At 43.2% G+C, this 20,125-nt stretch overlaps 1 protein-coding gene across 2 annotated transcripts in view; it reads left to right on the forward strand.

Moving 5' to 3' along the window:
- Positions 1 to 20,125, forward strand: part of MYO5B (myosin VB) — a 328,229-nt gene that overhangs the window by 211,319 nt on the left and 96,785 nt on the right. For both annotated transcript variants that reach the window (XM_075932680.2, XM_075932681.2), the window contains exons 13-16: positions 3,864 to 3,986; positions 5,699 to 5,782; positions 16,805 to 16,957; positions 18,417 to 18,514. In XM_075932680.2, coding sequence (XP_075788795.2) covers positions 3,864 to 3,986; positions 5,699 to 5,782; positions 16,805 to 16,957; positions 18,417 to 18,514 — 458 coding nt within the window. The remainder of the gene's footprint in view (positions 1 to 3,863; positions 3,987 to 5,698; positions 5,783 to 16,804; positions 16,958 to 18,416; positions 18,515 to 20,125) is intronic.

Genomic DNA, 20,125 nt, shown 5'->3' on the forward strand with positions numbered 1-20,125 from the left:
GTAGGAGAGGAAATGTACGATAGCTTGCGAAATTAGAAGTAGGCAGGGCTGACACACAGCGTTTTGGCACCTGAGGCGGGGAGCTCAAATGACACCCCCATGTCCCTTCGGTTGGGCCAAAACTTTGAAATGTCTCAATTCTGTCTTCTTCCTGTTCTACTCCTCTCATGGTACTGCTCTGCTACCTACATAGGCTTCAGCAGCAGACACAATTTTCTACACTCTGGGTTCTAGTGGTGTCCCCTTCTTCCATCCCCCCCCCCCCCCCCGCTCGTACTCCCCCCCTCCCAGTCTGGCACCTGAGGTGGCCACCTCAGTTCACTTCATGGTAGGGCCAGCCCTGGAACTAGGGGAGCAATTTCACTGGACTGATTGTGCCCATTTGCCCTGAAAATTGGGGCTAAGGGAATTTTAATAATGACAAGTCCCTTCATCTTTGTGTCAAAGCAAAAGGCAGTAACATTTGTGTAAGATGCACTAATAACTTGCCTGCCTGTCAGCCGACGGTCAGGGCAGTGTGTGCGTGTGTGTTACACCCAAGTCTTCAACTGCTGAGACACAAAGTCTCGTTGCAGTGGGCAGCCTAGGAGGCTGGAGGGTGCCCCGAAAAATAGTTTAACGTCTGTGACTTTACTGCTAGGACCGGGGTCCCATCGCAGAGGGCAGCCAACAGGCTCTCAGACGCCCCGAGTTTATAGGAAGAGCTTATTACACCTTAGATTTCTGCTGCTAGAATTCGTAATTCCTTCTCAGCGGGCAGCCTTGGGGAAAGACTGAAAGGTGCCCCAGTGGATTTTGCCACCTGGGTGTGACACAAAACCAAACGCCCAAGCTCTCCCTATATCTGTCCCTAATGACTGGCTGAAGTTCTTTTAAATTGTGCTTGGTTCTGTTACAGCAACTGAAGGAGTCAGGTTAAAGCTCAAACAGTTACTATTTTATTGTTACAGGGTAAACTTAGTTGTTAAATGCTACTGCTGTGTTACAGATAACACAGATACTACAAAGGACAGGACAGAAATTACACTAATAAGTCACTTACAGGTACCATGAAACCCTTTTGGTTCTCTGAGCTCTTATTAAATGCATGCAAAATAGACACATAGCAGGTATATATTCTCTCCCCTGCGTTCCAGACTTGGCGTGGCCAGCGTCTTTCTCTCAATCCCTCGGGAAGAAGTAGGGCGAGGTTGGGCGTCCCACAGACCTCGGGAGACAATCAATACCTGCCAGCAGGTATAGATGATTGGAGCTCAAATGGGGTGGGCAGCAGAACCTCTTTTTATACCCCTTGGGTCAGGTAGGCTTCTTCCTGGTCTCAAGTGGCCAATTAGGAAAAATGGCTTTGAACACCAAGTTCCCCACGAAGGGTGCAAAGCATAATTTACACCTGGGAAAATGCAGACAATGGGCACCTCTGGTATGTAATGGGCGAAGATTCCTCTCCTGGGACAGTGCAGGCATGTCAATTACTGGTACTAGCCATCAGGGCGACGGGAGGCCCTGGGTCGTCAGCTAGCCCATTTACTGTCTGGTTTCTGTTTATGGTAGAGTCAGGGACAGGCAGCACACCTGCGTTCCCAGGGCATCAAAGGCTGACTGCCTTTCTCTTGCTCTCTGGGGGGGGGGGGAACAAGATGGGGTTTATGTCTGGCTACATTGCCTCGCAGGGCATTTTGAGGATAAGTAGACTAAAGATTGTGAGTTCCCCAGTTTCACATTTCCTGAGTTAACTGCACTTCTGATCCTTTAGCCTCGTCCTGGAAAGCACCCTACTTTGGTCCTAGGCATCTAGCTGTCACTCCTCTTGAGGCAGAATCTCATGACAGACTCTCTCCCTTTAGACCTGGACTTTAAATTGCAGAATTCTGCAGCTGACTAAAATTGTCAGGGGCTATGACAGGTTTTGTTCTGAACAAACAGTACTTTGTTTTATGAGAGCTGGCCCCTCACTGATTAACCCTATCTAACAATGCAGTTTATAATTTTAAAAAGTATGAGATGGGGAGTCCCCTATTTAGCTCTATGGGTCTGCTGTATTTCTGGTGAAGAAAGTCATTTACCTCAGATAATAATTGAGAAAAGCTAAGTCGTGTTCACATATACAACATACGTGTGACTGGTTTGGGCAGGACTCTTGAAATTTTGATGATTATAAGAGTGCTTTAAAGAATTAATAAGTTCATGTATTACAGGTTGGACCTCCCTCATTCAGCACCCTCAGGACCCAACCCATCCCAAATGAGGGAATTTACCAGACATGAGGAGGTCCCCTGTCACTGGCCTCCCTGGATGGTCCCCTTCCCTGCGGCTGGCTCCGTTCCGGCCACACTTCCACTAGGCTCCAACCTGCAGTACTTGGACTTAATGTCCAGCCTGCTGGAGCTCCCCAGGATGAAGCTCCCCAGTCTCCATGGCCCCGTTTCTCCCTCACCCAACCAGGGATCCGCCTGGGATGGGGCTTGCCTCTCCTGCTGCTGCCCCACTAGCTGAGGCTCCCCAGGGACTGGTTCTCACTCCTGGATCAGGGAGCCCGGGCACCCAGCAACATCCGTGGTCTTGCTGGGCCACAGTTGTTGCCGGATCAGAGAATCCCAGATTTTGGAGGTTAGACTTATATAATAAATTCTGTGAAGATGCTGCCAGCTCTTCCTTAAATTTTAATATAGACCAACACCTAATCCCATGGTTCGTCACATATGGGGTATTTTGATGACACAGTGAAGGTCTTAAAAACTTCTCTCATCAAATCACACCTTGTTCTTTGGCATATTAAGAAAATCTAGAATTCTGTCTGAAGTTTGTTTGCCTGTCACATTGCTGCAGTGGCAGCCTTTGTTTTTATTGAATTTCTGTTCTTGAGCAGCTAATAAACTTTGTTCAAGCATAGAACGTTACTACTTTTTTGTTGGTAGGGGCAGCAATATGTTTTACCCTAATGAAACCATTTGATTGTTTACATCAATACTGAGCAAGAAGAACAGTGATGGTTTTGCCACATTCAGGCCAACAAGAGCTGGTTGACTGAAAGAGGGATTTGGATGTGGTGGTGTGTTTTGAATCTTAGACATTAACAAATGCAACAGATGGCAACACTCTGGATATAATTCACATTTTTCATTGCTCAGCATTGGCAATGGTCTTGGAGCTGTACAAAACCCACAAATAGTCCCTTCCAGTGTTTCCTTTGAGCTGCAGGGCCTGTAGGGAACTGACTGGCTGGGCGGAGCTGATGAATCACCCAGGAAGCTGTGCTGCCCCCCTCAGCTTAGAGAGAACACTGGCCCCTGCCCCAAAGAGCTTCGTCTGAGTTGGCTTTTCAGTTGGTGTAGGTAGGTTGAGTGCCGTAGATTCTGTGGTGATATGGTGACTTGTACTACCTGAAGATCTGGGAACACACCCTGAGAAATCCAGATGGAGGAATCACTTAGGATTTTGCATTTTTAATTAATATCTCTTACTATAGACTTACCCTTGTGCTCCCTTGTATCCTTTTGATGATGCCAGGCTTGAACTGTCGGAAGACCAGATACGAGACTAGATAGACCTTTGATCTGACCCAGTCTGTCTGTTCTTATTTTCTTACAAATTCTGCCTTATTATTCTTTTCTACAGTTGTGACTTCTTCCATGCTGCTCTCTCTCTGGGCTGACCTCCTCCGTAGACATGTTACCAACCCATCTCCTTCTTCAGAGTCCAATTACTCCTAAAGGCTCATTTCTGCCCTCACCCATAAGACGTGGGCTACAAATGTTTAAAAAAAATAATGTAATGAAACCCTGAAGATGTGTAGTATCTATGTCTGTGCGTGTTCATGGCATCTACTTATAAACCACATTTTTCCTCTCCTTTCTGTTTCCTAGGTTCCAAAAGGAACTGACCAGAACTGGACACACAAATTGTATGATAGACATTCCAGCAGCCAGCACTTCCAGAAACCTCGGATGTCCAATACTTCCTTCATTGTTGTTCACTTTGCAGATAAGGTATCAGGGTGCATACTAAACACACACTGCTTTAAACAGGAGCGTCTGTTATGATTAATCAGAATGGAAGGGGTTTGTGTTACAATTTTTTTAAACCACATTTAGCTATTTAGGTGAGGACTTTCCAAGTTGCCAAAGGGATCTGAAGCCCGAATTTCCATTTGTTTTAATTGGGCATCCAAATCTCTTAGTAAGTGCTTGCAATTTCAGCCTGAAACTTTATATTTCAGTTTTAAGCAGGGGTAGTTGAGTCTACTGGTTTAACAAAACAAATCTCCTTCAGAGACCTGCATCAAATCAACATTACTTGAGTTTGCTACATCCAGGAAAGATTGAAATAAGGATATTTTGAGTACCAAAATAATCTTGTATTTCACAGTTACTGTAAGAGATGAATAGAACTGGGACCATTTCCCCTTCTCTGTCAGGGTGAAAACTCCAACATTTGGCTTTCCACAGCTTAGAGGCTGATACTGTAACATCCAATAATGGTCTCACACTTTATTTAAAACATGATTTGACAGATATTGCTCAGAGCAGGTAAGAATTTGTGAAGAGGTTGTAGTTACCCATGTATATTTCTCTGTGTTTAAAATGGAAATCAAACGCAGTTCTGTGTAAGCACAAAGGAGTCATATGACACTCATGCTACAGCCAAGTACTGTCTATTGTCCTTAATACAGGTTAGTCTCTTTATGCTAACTTAAGAATGAATTGTGCTATTCACAGTTAAGGCTGTGACTTGAGTTCCATTATACACCTGATTTAAAGCACGTTGTCACTAAATCTTCCAAAAGAAAATATCCCCATCTCAAATGCTGCATGTGTGATCTGTGGCAGTTAGTAGTTTGCTTAAATTTGAATTAGGGAAAACTATGTTTTATTCATAAATCTTTGGAAGATTAAGAACTTTTTGGCCAGGTTTTACTTGAAAGGCTACTGATGCTAGAAACTCCGGAAACGTTCACTTGCAAGAGAGATTGGGTGGGACTGAGCTCAGAAATCGTCAGGCTTTTTTGAGACTGAGATATGGGTTGGCTTATCACAATGAGCAAAGGGCACCGTTGAAAGAGTGCCAAATCAATGGTTGAGTCCTAGAAGTTTTGCCATTGACATCAGTGGGCAGAGGATCAGATCCTGAAGTGGGTAAGTAATATATAGTGTTTGAATTCAGTATTGTAATGGTCTGTATCTTACACACAAATATTTTATATTAATAGGATAAATTGGTGTGAATTTCCTCCCGCTTTTCCCCCATTAATTCAGCCATATGCACAACCATTCAAATAAGTGTGTGGCATTATAGGAGATGGCAAAAAGCTTGAGAGAGATGACACACTGTAATGACAGCAAAATACTTGCAATATGCTGACTAATCTGAGGACATGTCTATATTGCAGTTAAACACCGATGGCTGGCCAGTTGTTTGATTGAGGGCCCATAGGGAGTTGGGCTGTGGGGCTATAAAATTGCAATGTAGCCATTTGGGATGGGGCTGGCCTCTGGGCTTTGGGACCCCAGAAGGGGGGAGGTCCCAGAACCCAGGCTCCAGCCTGAGCCTTAATGTCTGCACAATGCTATTGCAACCTCGCAGCCTGAGCCATGTGAGCCCAGCTCAGCTGACGGTAGCCAGCCAGGGGTGTTGAATTTCAATATAGACATAATCTGAGGACTTGAATCACATTCTGTTTCTCTGTTGCTCTGTGTGGTAGGTGGAGTATCAGTCCGATGGATTTCTGGAGAAAAATAGGGACACTGTATATGAAGAACAGATCAACATATTGAAGGCCAGCAAGGTAAGAGCAGAAGGGTTGGAAAATAGTCCATGCTAAACCAAAGTTGGCATTGCTCAGCTGTGGCTATAACTTTGCCCATTTTAAACCACCCAGGAGTGTATGCAAAAGCTCTTTATAGTCTGCCCAGTCATCAGAAAAAATAAAAATAAATACAAAAAGTCAACTTAAACTGTCATTTTTACTCAACTTTTCTCTTCATCCATGTAACCCCAAATCTCTTCCCTGCTGTATATCCCCTGCCATGTTCGAATCCTAAACCGTGACCACCCACATCTTTTAATCAAATAACTTGATCTGAACTCCCTTCACAATCTAATGTGGGAGCCAGGTCCGTTCTTGGGGCAGCCTATGTTGGCTGTCTGTCTACTCCCAGGGTGAGTAGAACTCAAACTCCCAGCCTGTTCACCGTACTCCTTAGACTGCCCAGGTAAAGATCACCCCAGTACAGAGGGCCAAAGTATATGTACCTCTAAATACCAATTAACATATTGTGAGGGTTTATGTGATGCATGGGATCAAAGGAAAAGCAGACAAAATAGGTATTTTCCAGATAAAGAGGAAGACAGCACTTCTGGCTCAGTGGAAAACTAAGCCAGGCATGACCAGAGACATGGACAATGGACTGTTTGTTTCCATCAGCAGTTGTAGGAAAAGGCATATGCATTGTAAAATCACAGGAGACTGCAAAATTGACATGGCTTTACTCTTGGGGAGGAGGGCATAGCAAGCTGAGCTGAGCTAAGCCTTAGCTGTGTTTCCTGACGTGTAAGACAAAGACAGTGCCTTTGGGGAAATAAGGAAGAGAGAGACTGTCTTTGTCCTTCACCATAGGAGACAAAGGAACCAAGCTATTTGTTTTCCATGATGGGTCCTGGCCAGCAAAAGTTGGAAAGGAGATTGGGGTGAGAGAAACCCTCTGGAGCAAATAACATACCTTGCTAGACTACATTTTTTAAAAATGAGTCCTTTCACTTTAAGATGAAAGCTTGCAATCATTTCTACCATTATCCCAGCTACTTGGTGTCTCTTAATAGATGCCTTTTGTTAGTAAACAGGTTTTATTTTTTTGAGGAATCATTCTGTGTTGTGCTTGAAGGGAAGAGTGTGTTAAGTCAATAAGCTGTAATGTACTGACTCTTTAAAAGTGCGGGCCAAATTAATATCTTCTGAGAATGAACCGTGATAAGGGTCATGAACTGCAGACAAACCTCTCTTGGGGGCTGGAGTTCACTGATTCTTATCTGCTAGTTAATGTTTGGGCTGGGAGAGCAAGCAGGAGCTGGCTGGTGAAGAGGATAGACTGGTGTGGCAGGGAGCTGACATGCATTATAATCTCCTGCAAAACCCAGCCTTGTTGAGTCATGAGGGCCTCCCAGCTCTGTGTCCCCAGAGGCATGTTATGCTGGCATAGTCAAACAGGACATATAATAGCTTGCTATTTGAACTGAGATGTGCTTTGCAAGCACTGGAAAAGAATTTCAAATGATTTTCAAAGTGAAGAGGCTAGGGAAAGTTTCAGAGGTGACATTTTTATTATTTTCTGTTTATTTCAGGTGAGGAAAGAACAAAAATAAGTGTAAAAATGAGTAGACTTGCTAAAGGAAATAAGGGCCAAGACACAGCCCTCAATGAGGCAGCCCTTCAACTCAAACTAGCTGAGAGATTTCCAGAAGTTGGAGGTTGCAGAGAGGATTATAAGGGTGGAAATGGCTAATATGGAGAAGGACTATGGCCATCAAAAAACAGGGCTACATTTCTATCAGTGTGTCAAAGAAATTGACCTTTGAGTCATGGAAAGATGGGGGGGGGGGGGAACAGAAGTGCGTTAGAAACTCAGGTGCTTCTAGTTCCAGCAACTGCAGTGGAATATCTGACTTGGTATAATAAGCTCCTTAAAGAAGGGCTCTTTGGCCTCCGAAGATTACAGGCTCCACCAGCTTTGCAAGCTGAAAATTTGAACAAAAAAACCTGACTTCTGAACTGTTCAAGCTTTACCAACCTAGTGGAATGTTCACATTTTCCGCAAATGTATTAAAAAATATAGAGAAAAGGTCTAATCTGTACCTGTGCAATGACCACATTTGAGAGCTCCTCATTAATGTATTATTTCCTTCAAATGTAACTTGATTTTTGTTTTGTAAGGTCTTAATCTGATGAGCTGAAAAAGTCAAATTTGACACTAATAGGATTTAGCTTACCTTAGTAAGGTTGCTTAGATGAGAATCACAAAGCACCACACAAATTAAGGATGTTAAATCACTATTTTGGCTAATTGTGTAATTGATACAATTTGTATTGACTACGTGATTAATCGATAAGGGCCACTCGGCAGAGCCACAGCTGGGATAGCTCCAGGAGCTGGCTCAAGTCAGGATGAGCAGTCCTGTCTCATGCCAGTTCCACCTGGCTCTTACTACATTTAAAACGCAGAGGCACAGTGTCCTGGATCAGCACGGGACTACTCGGTCCTGGCTAACCTTGAGTCCTGCAGCCCCTGTTTATGGTGGCTAGCCCTGTCTGCTGTGAACAGAGGCAACAGCCTTCATTTCATATCTGCCCCCCCCCCCCCCGCTGCCTCTGAGAGAGGCAGCAGGGGGCAGGTGGCCCCACAGAGACAGTTTTGGGGGAACCGGCTTTTAAGCTGGCTTCCCCTAGCACCAGCTCCTGTCCCACAAACCCCCCACCCCGGCTGCCTCTTATAGAGACATCAAGAAGGGTGAGGGGAGCAAGTAGTCAATACTTCACTTGCCTACCCAATAAGCTTATGCTTATTGGATAGTCGACTACTCACTAACATCCCTAATACAAATATTTATTAAGAGATGGGCCTTAACCAAAATCTCCAGAATTAAACACAGATATTTTCACAGACTCCGATTCAAACTTGCAGCTCAGTTCTTCTCATTTAATTGAGATTTAATTACAGATAGGTAAACTGAGGCACCAAAGGGCTAAATAACTTGTTCTAAGTCAGATTGGCAGTGCTCTGACTAGAACCCTGTCCTGGAACTCAGTACCTTGCTCTTCCTAGGATTGTATCTGTTATTTCTGTGTCACACTCCTGAGATATTTAAATGAATGCAAAACCCCTTCACAAGTGGTTTTGATTAAGAATTCAAATAAGGACATCTTTTCTTTGACTTCCCGTTTTTAAGAAAATGAGAGCCATATTGGCAGATTCTTTTCAGCTGGTCCAATCGTTCGAGTAAGCCATCCTCTGATTCTCATCCTACAACTTAAAAATACCCCCTTTTTTTTTTTTTTTTTTTTTTCATTTTACTACCTCAGTTCTCTCCCCCTACAAATTTCAGCTATTGAGCTGAGATTTGAAAAGCCCCAGACTCAGGGTGTAGACTGCAGTCCTTCCTGGAGAACAAAGTCTTGATGTCAGTCAGAGCACCGATGCAGTGTATGCGTAGGGCTTGTCACAGTATTCATTTGACAAGCAAGTACACTTTGGTGTCCTGAGAACAGCCATGCTGCAGAATCCTTTACCAGATCAGAGCAAGCATTTGTTAGCCAATTTAGAAATGAGAGACAGGTTAACTCTTGACTCCCCTCTGAACATTACACACAGACGTTTGTTGCCTGTTCAGCTGTAGACTCCTTTTGTTTCTGTTGGCTTTCTCTTACTCTTCATTAGAAGCCTCTCAATGAAGTGAAATTAACCTTCAAAGTGTTATCTCTTTCCTGCAGTCTGTTCAGTGTCCCAATGGAGTGAAGCCATTCAAGTCTGGTTTAATTCCCAGGAGCTCTATCATGCATTTCTCCCTTGGGTTAACAACTAGCAGGGATACCAGTGACCTCTAAAACAAAACAGATAAACAATAGAAAAAGATCATGAACATGACAAGAAAGGGGCACAACACTTTTTGGGGAGACTTTAAGCAGGAATTTCATCATGAATCTACATATAGATAGATTCAGAACAGAAAACTAATTGAGCATTGTCCGTGATTTGCTGAGCTGTTCAATGATACATTTACATGAAAATGCTGCGGTCTGCAATTTTCTTGTCCATGTAGGCAGTTTGTGGTCTAATTGCTGTGGGAGTGGGCTTTCATAATGTTCAAAATTAAAAACTTCAGGTCCTCAGGAAGCCTGCACAATTTGCCTTGAAAAACTGTATGATTAGAGCTTATTAAAAATTCCAGGTAATCTGTAGGAAATTGACAACGCATGATGAATTATTCAGGCAGTACCTGGGATGCTGTCATGAGCAATCCTGCAGCAGTGACGGTGTCTGAAAGATTGCAGTTGGATTTTCCTGTAACCCCTTAGATTTACACTGCAGTTGAGGAGGGGGGAACTACATGGGATAGTTTATTAAGCATCCCTGAATCATGAATATGTAGCTGTCACCTACAGTATTGTACCGCCTGAAATACTGGGTTTATTACCAAGATATTTTCCCTCTTCCCCAATTCCTTCTTTGTAGTTCAATTTCACAGGGCCAAATGCAGATGTGATATGCAAGGTGGTTCATATATCAGTGGGTAAATGCACGTAAGGGAATTTAAGCTGCTGTGATTTGCATGGCATGGCATAGGTGATGGAACTAGGCATGCTGCCACACCTGCTAGTTTGGAGCAGTTTCCAGCATATACAGGGTTTCCAGTTGGATTCAGTGGCTCTCAGCACACCCTTTATACAAATGGTTCCAAAGCCTGAGTGCTGTAGAGCTGGAAGGAAGTGTAGCGGATTAACATGCAGTCACCTTGGGGAGCGAATCGAGAGTACACTGGCCTTCTGCAAAGTCACTGGGTGCATGGGCCCTGCTACTGCACACAGTAGATCGAAGCATGCTATGGAACTTTTAGTTGTAGATTGCTAGCTTAGCTTGCTGCACACGAGGTCTGCATGAGCACAAGCCCAAAGTTGAAGCATGTAGCAAGGCTCTTACTGTTAACTGCATTCTTCTGATGGCTCTCTTATGAAAACACTGAGCATGTAAGTGACCCCAATTTACACCCATTGCTCGCTTCTACATTCATTTACAGTCTTGTAACTTGTACCACCTTGCACATCACTCTGAATGCCTTATTTATGGCATTTTCTTGGGGATCCAGGTAAGAGTAATATCCTTTTACCAGCCCTGTCACTTGCCAAGTGTCTGTCTCCATTACAGTAATATTTTTCAGTCACTAAATTGAACTGTGTTGGGGTGGGTGTCTCCTCATCACTAGCTCCTCTTAGCTGCACCCCGCTTTCACAAAACACCTCCGCTTTCTCCATCTTCCAAACTTGAATACAGAATTTTAGTCTAGATTTGGTTCTAATCTCCTCTAGGGAAATGGGAACTCCCCTCTGCCTCAGAGTTGCTGGCAAGTGGCTGAAAGAGGGAGCGATCCTTTTGGCGTCTACTGGAATGGTTGATACTTTGCACTTGAAGGAGTCTCACAGACTTCCTCAGGGAATCTTTCTCCTCTTATGCTATATGTTTCATGTTGAGGAAGGTGGGGAGCTTGGTGGTTTCTTCCCCCACGTTCTCATTTGCTGAGAGAGGGGATTGGTAGCTTTAGGAATGAAGAGAGTAGAACGTTGTGTGGCTATCTTTCTTGTTTGTGCTCTGCAATGTGCTGCTCTTTTTATTTTGGGATACATTTCAGAAAAAATCAAAGTCAGTGGGTACTCCTCAAGGCCTACCTGACCTAGAAACTAAGCTAAAAGTCTTTGGAATCACTTTTACCACATGGGGTTTTTCAACATTTACGTTTAGGTAATAAAGTATGGTTGTTCCGTACAGACACAGCTTTCACAAGGAACTGTGTCAGAAGGGGGAAATGTTTAAAACTTTCTTTTGCAACCAAACTTATTGCAGTCTCAAAACATGTTCAGGTTTGCGCTCAACTTCAGATGACCATTCAAATAAGTAATTTATTTCTTTGAATCGTCCATCTAAATACACCTTTTACCAGAACTTTGCATTGGCTGACTGTATTCCGCAGCTAAAGGGACCTCCACACCTTACCCTGTTGGGGAGAGGCAAAGAGATCTTATTTTTACTTGGCCTTCTTAACTCTACAACCTGCTGTAGCTGAATGTTCTTCTTTAAATATCTTTAAACTTATTTGGAGGTCTGTAACTATTTTATATGCCTTTGTTTATAGGGAGGAGGGACAGCTCAGTGGTTTGAGCATTGGCCTGCTAAACCTAGGGTTGTGAGTTCAATCCTTGTGGAGGCCATTTAGGGATTTGGGGCAAAAGTTTGTCAGGGATGGTACTTGGTCCTGCTGTGAAGGCAGGGGATTGGACTCAGTGACCTTCAAGGTCCCTTCCAGTTCTAGGAGATAGGCAATCTCCATTAATTTAAAATTTGTATTCATGTGTATGCAGTACAAAGTTTGCTTTGTTTTGGCTCAAGCTTCGAAAATGCTGGATTTTCAGTCTTTCAGTGGCAATGTAGATTGTATTTTTTCACCTGTTTCTTACACAGTCACCATGTGGATTTCAGTCATAAATGAAAATTTCAGTCTGGGTCTCCTGCTTCAAAAATACAGGCCACTTTCCCTGTGAAACAAAGGAAAAGCTCCGTTAGCCATAGTAGTATTATATCTAGCATTCTCTCTGAGCCAGGAAAAGGGGACTCAGATATGAGCAAAACAGATGCACGCAGGGAAAAAAAATTCTGCACTGATCTGACCGTTTCTGCAGTCAGTAGCCAAACTTCAGTAGGACAGGATAAGGCCAGACTACATAATATGGTGTTAGGAATGGGGAAGAATCCCAGAAAAGAATCCTATGAGTGCTTATGCACCTCCACTTCAGAAACACATGCTTGTGGAAGAACTCCTACCAAAGTAAAATTGGATTATACTCATTAGAAGGCAATTATTATGGCTAATCAGACAGTAAAAGACTTAAGAAGGTGTGAATTAGTTTTCAGCATCTCGATAGTAGCAAAACAAAGTGAAGAGATGACTCAAAGCAGAGAGAACTGATTTCTACACAGATCAGAAGCATGAGCATATGCCATTAAGACAGAACATAATGATTCATTATCATTGAGTGCCAACAGCATGCTCAGCCCTGTACAGGACTCAAAGGAAGACTCTGTCTCTGCCCTCAAGGAACTTGCAGCCTTTCATAGCTCCACTGAATACTCACCCCAGTGAGGATCTGCTGCCTGAATTATGTCAGTCACTTCCTAGCCACCTTCCCCATTAGAGTGCCTTTTTTGATGTTAATGTCAGTGACAACTGCATGCTATGAAGATATTTTAGAACTTGAAATGAGTGGATGAGATTGCATTGCATTGCATTGCCAGGTAAGATATTACACTGAAATCTGCAAGTTGTCCTCCAGCTACAAGCACCTGCCACCCAAACATCCCATTTGTGTAATAGTCAAAGTGCATGAGAGATGAGTTCTGTGAAAATAAAACAGCTGTCAGGATGTCTGTGTGAATCAGAAAGAGACGCTTAGCAGGAGAAGATGCTAGCCTTCATTTGGAATGTTACTATAGTTTGGAGACAAGTGAGTTGTGAGCTGCTGAGATTAAAATAAAAACAATAAGTACAAAGCCAACTCTCCTTCCTCCCCCTGGTGTGTCCTTTCTCAGGGCTCTCTTATGCAAAATGATAGTGTAATGCAAACAGATTGAGTTCCTTAGTGGGATTTGAGCTACCATGCTGTTAGAATGGGCAAATAAATATCCAGAGCTAGTGCAGTTGGAAATAATCCCATCTTACTATAGGCAGAAGAATTGAGGATTGAACTGTCTGGCCCTTTAGGAGCTACAATTCCTGCCCAAGGACTATTGGTACAAATGAGGCTGATAATTTTTTACTAGCTAGGTACATCATGTGGAGGGAAGACACAGAAGAAACAAAATACGGAAGTGGCCAGAGAGAGATTCCTCCAAAGGATAATCAGAAATAAAAGCAAGTGATTTCTGAGTGTCAGGAGTGGAGGTGGGGAGGAGAAGTAACATTATAGTCCCCCAACATAGGTTTAACCCAGTCCTCTGATCCTGAGGCTAGTCCTAGGGCAGTTTCTCATTCTCTCTTAAGCAGCCAATTTATCATCCTTCTGCTGAGTGCCTGTGCAATCTGCCAAGATTAATCCCTTGTTTATAGGGGGGGACCATGTCATGCTCCTCCCCCCCTTGTCATAAGGGCATTTTAGGTCTGCATACCAAATGTGTTCAGGGCCTCCCTGTTTAGTGTGCTTTCCCTCTAAGCACTCATCTGCTGTGTGCGCCACATCATAAGCATTCCAAGGCTGCAGTCTGTTTTGTTCTAGTTGTAGGTTCTTACACCATCCTTAGTTACCTTAGTGTATATGTGTGTGCTTTGCCCCTCCCTCATCCTGGGACCCTTGAGTGGTGTTGGAATTCCATTCCCTAGCTAAGCAAGGTCTGAACAATGGAATCATATTGCAGTTTACCTTAATAGTCTCCTCACCAATCTGTAGGAAAGAACAGCAGTGGGTAAAAGATACTGTACATATTGTTTCCATTTAGACATGCATAATTGTAAATGTAGATCTAGTTTGAAGAGGAAAGCTGAAAGTGCTTGTCTGTGTTCGAGGAGTTTAAGCTGATCGAAATGTGATGGTGCTGGCCAGTTTCATGTGCTTTGTAAAACTTTCACTTTCGCTTCTTTTTTGTGTTGCACACCGATGTTGCTGCTGCATGGCCTGTAAGAATCTTAAGCAGTGGGTAACTGACTAATTGTGTAGTCGATATAATTTGTATTGACTATATCAATAGTTGATAAGAGGAGGCACAAGCCAGAGCTACCCCTGCTGTGGCTCTGCCGTTTAAATGTAGCAGGAGCCTACATTTAAACGGCAGAGCCACAGTGGGGGTAGGTCCAGGACCTGGCATGAGCCGAGACTGCTCAGCACCGGGTCCTGGATTACTGTGCCTCTGCCATTTAAATGTTGTAAGATCTGGGTTGCTCTTATGACATTTAAAATGCAGAGCCGCAGCAGGTCCTGGATCACTGGGTCTCTGCATCTCTTTCCCTGGGGGGAAGCAGCTTTTAAGCTGGCTCCTCCCAGCACTGGCTCTTGCTTGCCCCCGCACTGTCTCTGATACAGAAGCAGCAAGCGGGGGGAGGATTGAGTAGTCAAGTAGTGACTTGACTAGTCGCTTACATCCCTAATGGCCAGAGGCACAAGATTATCAAAGCGCTCGTTTTAGTTTCAAAGAGTTGAACTAGGAGCTTCAGTAGCAGCAAAATGGTGGTATTGATCTGCCCTGGTCTTTTCATGTTACGGTTAGTAAATGGTGAAATTCAAGAAGTTGGTGTAATAGATCAACGGTTCGATGTCAGGTTGGCGGTGGGTTTCTAACGGAGTGCCCCAAGGATCGGTTCTAGGACTGGTTTTGTTCAATATCTTTATTAATGGCCTGGATGAGAGGATGGATTGCACCCTCAGCAAGTTCGCAGATGACACTAAGCTAGGGGGAGATAGATACACTGAAGGGCAGGGATAGGGTCCAGAGTGACCATGACAGATTAGAGGATTGGGACACAAGAAATCTGATGAGGTTCAACAAGGAGAAGTGTAGAGTCCTGCACTTGGGATGGAAGAATCCCAAGCATAGTTACAGGCTGGGGACTGACTGGCTAAGTAGCAGTTCTGCAGAAAAGGACCTAGGGATTACAGTGGATGAGAAGCTGGATATGAGTCAACAGTGTGCCTTGTAGCCAAGAAGGCTAATGGCATATTAGGTTGCATTAGGAGGAGCATTGCCAGCAGATGTAGAGAAGTGATTATTCTCCTTTATTCGGCTCTGGTTAGGCCACATCTGGAGTACTGTGTCCAGCTCTGACCCCCCCCCCCCCCCATAGAAAGGATGTGGATGCATTGGAGAGGGTTCAGTGGAGGGAGACCAGAATGATTAGGGGCTGGAGCACATGACCTATGAGGAGAGACTGAGGGATTTGGGTTTGTTTAGTCTGCAGAAAAGAGTGTGTGTGTGTGGGTGTGGGGGGGGATTTGATAGCAGCCTTCAACTTCCTGAAGGGAGGGGGAGGTTCCAAAGAGGATGGAGAGAGGCTGTTCACAGTAGCGATGGATGGCAGAACAAGGAGCAATGGTCTCAAGTTACAGTGGGGGAGGTCTAGGTTGGATATTAGGAAAAACTATTTCACTAGGAGGGTAGTGAAGCACTGGAATGGGTTACCTAGGGAAGTGGTGGAATCTCCATCCCTAGAGGTTTTTAAGTCCCAGCTTGACAAAGCCCTGGCTGGGTTGATTTGATTGGGATTGTTCCTGCCTTGGGCAAGGGGCTGGACTTGATGACCTCCTGAGGTGCCTCCCAGCTCTGTGATTCTATGCTAATTGGACTTGATCAGGCTGAAAAATAAGACTGGCTTTGAAACTGCAGAACCAACAAACTTCAGCCTGTCTTGCATCTCAGGCTGTACTTGGGTGAAGGAAATGGCAAGGAATATACTGTGTATCACTCGTGGCACTGGAAGGTTATTCTGACCCTGTTTCTTGCTGCATGAAGAAGTGAGTGGCTTTCTTGGAAGGGAAGAAAAGTCACTGCTGTTGAGGAGGAGACATTTTAAACAGTAACAGAACTCTCCCACTTCCTTAGAGAACAGAATATTGAGCAAGTTTTCTGTCATGTGGAGACTGACGGAACACTCAAGATATTAACAGCTAGGCTTGTTCCTAGTGGTCTGTTCGGTAACTATGCATTTGAGGCTTGTGATATGAAATGAACATGGTCCTGTCTTTTCCCTGATCCCTGTGCTTTGAACAGCATTTCTGCTTTAATTGCCACAGCTGTTAGATGGCTCTTTTAACCAAAATGAAAGTCCTCATCAGATAACCTATGTAACAAAATACCCAGTGGTGTTTATGTACATTCAAGATATTTCTTACTTTAGCCTTTGATTTTGGTCATGTTGTTCGGTGGTTCTTTTTTCACCTGTGATTCAGGCCCAGTTTTAGAATCTCAGGTTGAAACTTCCCCCTCCTCCTCCCCAAAGTTGCCTTGGCTACAATATGTCTCGGGGTATAAACATAATGATGCTTATCTTCCTGTCTTCTTTTTAGTATCAAATGGTGGCGGACTTATTTCAAGATGAAAAGGATTCTGTATCTGCGACTCCTAACATAAAGGGATCGGCCGCCAAAATCAGCATCCGTTCTGCCAAACCAGCTCTGAAAGCTGCTAACAAAGAGCACAAGAAAACTGTGGGGCATCAGGTAGTCTGCACTGAATTATAAGGACCGCTAACTCTTTACATAGCAATTTTTCTGCTCTAATTCTTCCCAACCTCTCTGCGAAGTAAGGAAGTAAAAAGTAGTGTGGTGGACAAATCTTTTATAGTAGTGGATGATAATATACGCTCAGTCTTGTATATTACAGCAATAATTAAGATACACAACACATTGTCGTGTCTTTCCAATGTTTGGTCACAAAACTATTTGCCATATGGTTCAGTCATAAGATATAGAGGAGAAAAAATGGTAGAACTCAACATGCCAGAGAGAAGAGAAGGATTTCAAAGATGGAGCAATGAAAATACATAAGCAACCTCCAGCTGTAAAGAGTAAAGTGGGCTGGATAGAGGGAAGAAAAAAAATCAGAACGATGACAATGGAATAGATGGATGTGAGCTTAGAGAGATAAGGTGAAGTCACCACAGCCATATCAAGAGTTCGGAAGACCAGGAGTACATATTATTGAATTTTATGCAGAGATTACAAGGAAGCCATTAAGAGTGAAAGATGATGAGGGAGAGTTTAAGGTGAGCCTGCTTACTGGATAATCTGGCTTTCGCCCTGAAGTTTGGAGGGTAGAGATCTAAGAACCACATAAATAGTTGAGTCCCGTAGTTGAGTCCAGTAGTCTTGATTTGGTTATGATTGAGGCGTGGAATAAGGAGCACAAAGGCTGATGCAGGACTCATTGGAACATGTTTTATGGAAAATACTGTTGTTAAACCTTGAACATACCTTGCGCTCTCTTAAAGCACTTGTTACTTTTATCTGTAGAGCTACCAAAGATAAGTAGAGGGGTATTTTAGCACAGTGTTTCTCAACCTTTTTTTAAAATAAAGTACCCCTTTTTCAAAAAAAAAATGTATAAGTACCTCCAGTATCTACAGTTTTTAGACATGCACAATTTTTTTCTACTGTTGCAACACATTTGTTTAAACAACTTAATCATAGCCAGGAGGGCAATGAAATTTGTGGTTGTAAAAAGCACAAAAATAATAAAGCTCTGTACAACTTAAAACAAAAATTCAGTTTTCTCCAAATTTCAGTTGTATTGATGTACTCCCTCTCCCCCCAGACTTCTGTCGACCACTGGCTGAGAAACACTGCTTTAGCGTATCAGTTGAAGGGATGATGTCTCAACCAAAATAATCCTTTAGTATTATCCTACATTACTTTGATGTAGCTTTCCTTTGTGTAGACCCAGCAGTTCTGGAGTACAATCTAGGCTTATATTAACATGATTATTTTCATGCCCATCATCTGATGCAAACTTACGCTTGTCATTGATGTCTGCTCATAAAGTATTCTTTTCTCTAGATATACTCCACATTTGCCCTTGTCATCTTCAGGCCTAATTTAGAGTTTCAACACTCCAAACTCACCCCTTCCTTCTCCCCGTTCAAATATTAGTGGATTTGTATTCTGTTCTGGTCTCTTTCAGTTCCGAAACTCTTTGCATTTATTAATGGAGACCCTGAATGCTACCACTCCACACTACGTGCGCTGCATCAAGCCAAATGATGAAAAACTTCCATTCAAGTAAGTTCTGCTTTAAGATAAGCTAATGTTCTATGATCAGATAATAAAAAGAGAGAAGTCTATGTACATTAAAATATTTGGAATTCTGTTCCTCTTAAGTGACAAGTCCTTTTACAAAACAGTTCTTCTAAAATATATTCTAAGTATTTAATCTCCCTGAGGAGGATGTTCAATGCAGCTATTAAAATTAAACACTTTTACATCAGCATGTCCAGATAACTTCTATCCAAGAGTTTTAAAAGAGATGGCTGAGGAACTCATTGGCCTATTAATGTGGATTTTCATTAACTCTTGGAGAACAAGGGAAGTTTTAGAAGGCTGGAGGGAAGCTAATGATGTCCAGTATTTTAAAAAAGTAAAAGGAATGATCTGGGTACTTACACCGCTGTCAGTCAGACATCAATCATGGACAGACAATGGAGTTGCAGATACAAGACTTGATCAATTTAAAATTAAAAGGGGAGGTAATATAGCTAATGCTGATCAGCATAGGTTAATTCAAAATATATTCTGTCAAACAAACTTGACATCTTTTGTTGATGAGATTACAAGATGATAAAAGTAACAGTGTTGATAGAGTTAGACTTCTGGAAGGCAGTTGATTTGGTAGCACTCAATATTTTGATTTTAAAAAGAATTGAGATAAAGTTAACATGGCTCACATGAAACAGATTAAAAGCTGGCTAATTGATAGGTGTCAATCTAATTGTAAATGAGGGGTGATTGAGATGTTTCCAGTGAGGTCTCAGAGGGATCAGTTATTGGCCCTACTTTATTGAATGGTTTTTAAAAATTAACTAGAACAAAACACAAAATCACCACTGATAGTTTACAGATGACACACAAATTAGGGGACTAGTCAATAATAAAGGACAAGTCACTGATACAAAATGATCTGAATCACTTGGCAGTCTGAGAGCAAAAAATATGTTCATCAGAGAGGCTGATGGACTTGCTGGGCCCCTTCACAAGGTAGGGGAGGGGTGGTTCTGTGCTCAGGGCCTGGGATACAAGGGGCAGGGCTGGCCCAGCATTACCCAAGCCGTGGCACACCCACTCCTCTGCCAACCAGCCCTGAGCACTAATCAGGGGTCTGGCGATCTAAAGGGCCTGGAGTTACTGATGTACATCAGTCATTGCTGTGCAGTTGTTGTGGTGGAACACAGGACTGTCAGGACCTTTTGAATCGCAAGGCCCTGGGACAGTTGCCCACTTTGAGCTCCCTTCCACCTCTTTCCCCCACCTTCTGCAGGCCTGGGTTTAATATGGGTAAATGTATACACCTCTGAGCAAAGAAAGTAGGTCATATAGAGAGGATGAAGGACTCTCTTCTGGGAAGCAGATGGTCTGAAAAAATTTGGTGATTGTGATAGATAATCAGCTGAACACAATCTCCCAGGATGTTTCTCTGGCCAAAAGGACTAATACAATCCTCAGAGACACAAATGGGGACCCTGAGGAGTAGAAAGTTTCTTTAATTTCTATATTTGGCACTCGTGCATCCTGTGTTGGAATGCTGGGTCCTGTTGGGTGTGCATGAGTCAAGAAGGATGTTGATAAATTGGAGAGGATTTGGAAAAAAGCAACAAGAATGCTTTCATGATTAGAAAA

Source organism: Pelodiscus sinensis, chromosome 6 (assembly GCF_052426305.1).
Source record: "Pelodiscus sinensis isolate ZL-2025 chromosome 6, ASM5242630v1, whole genome shotgun sequence".
Classification (NCBI taxonomy): domain Eukaryota; kingdom Metazoa; phylum Chordata; order Testudines; family Trionychidae; genus Pelodiscus; species Pelodiscus sinensis.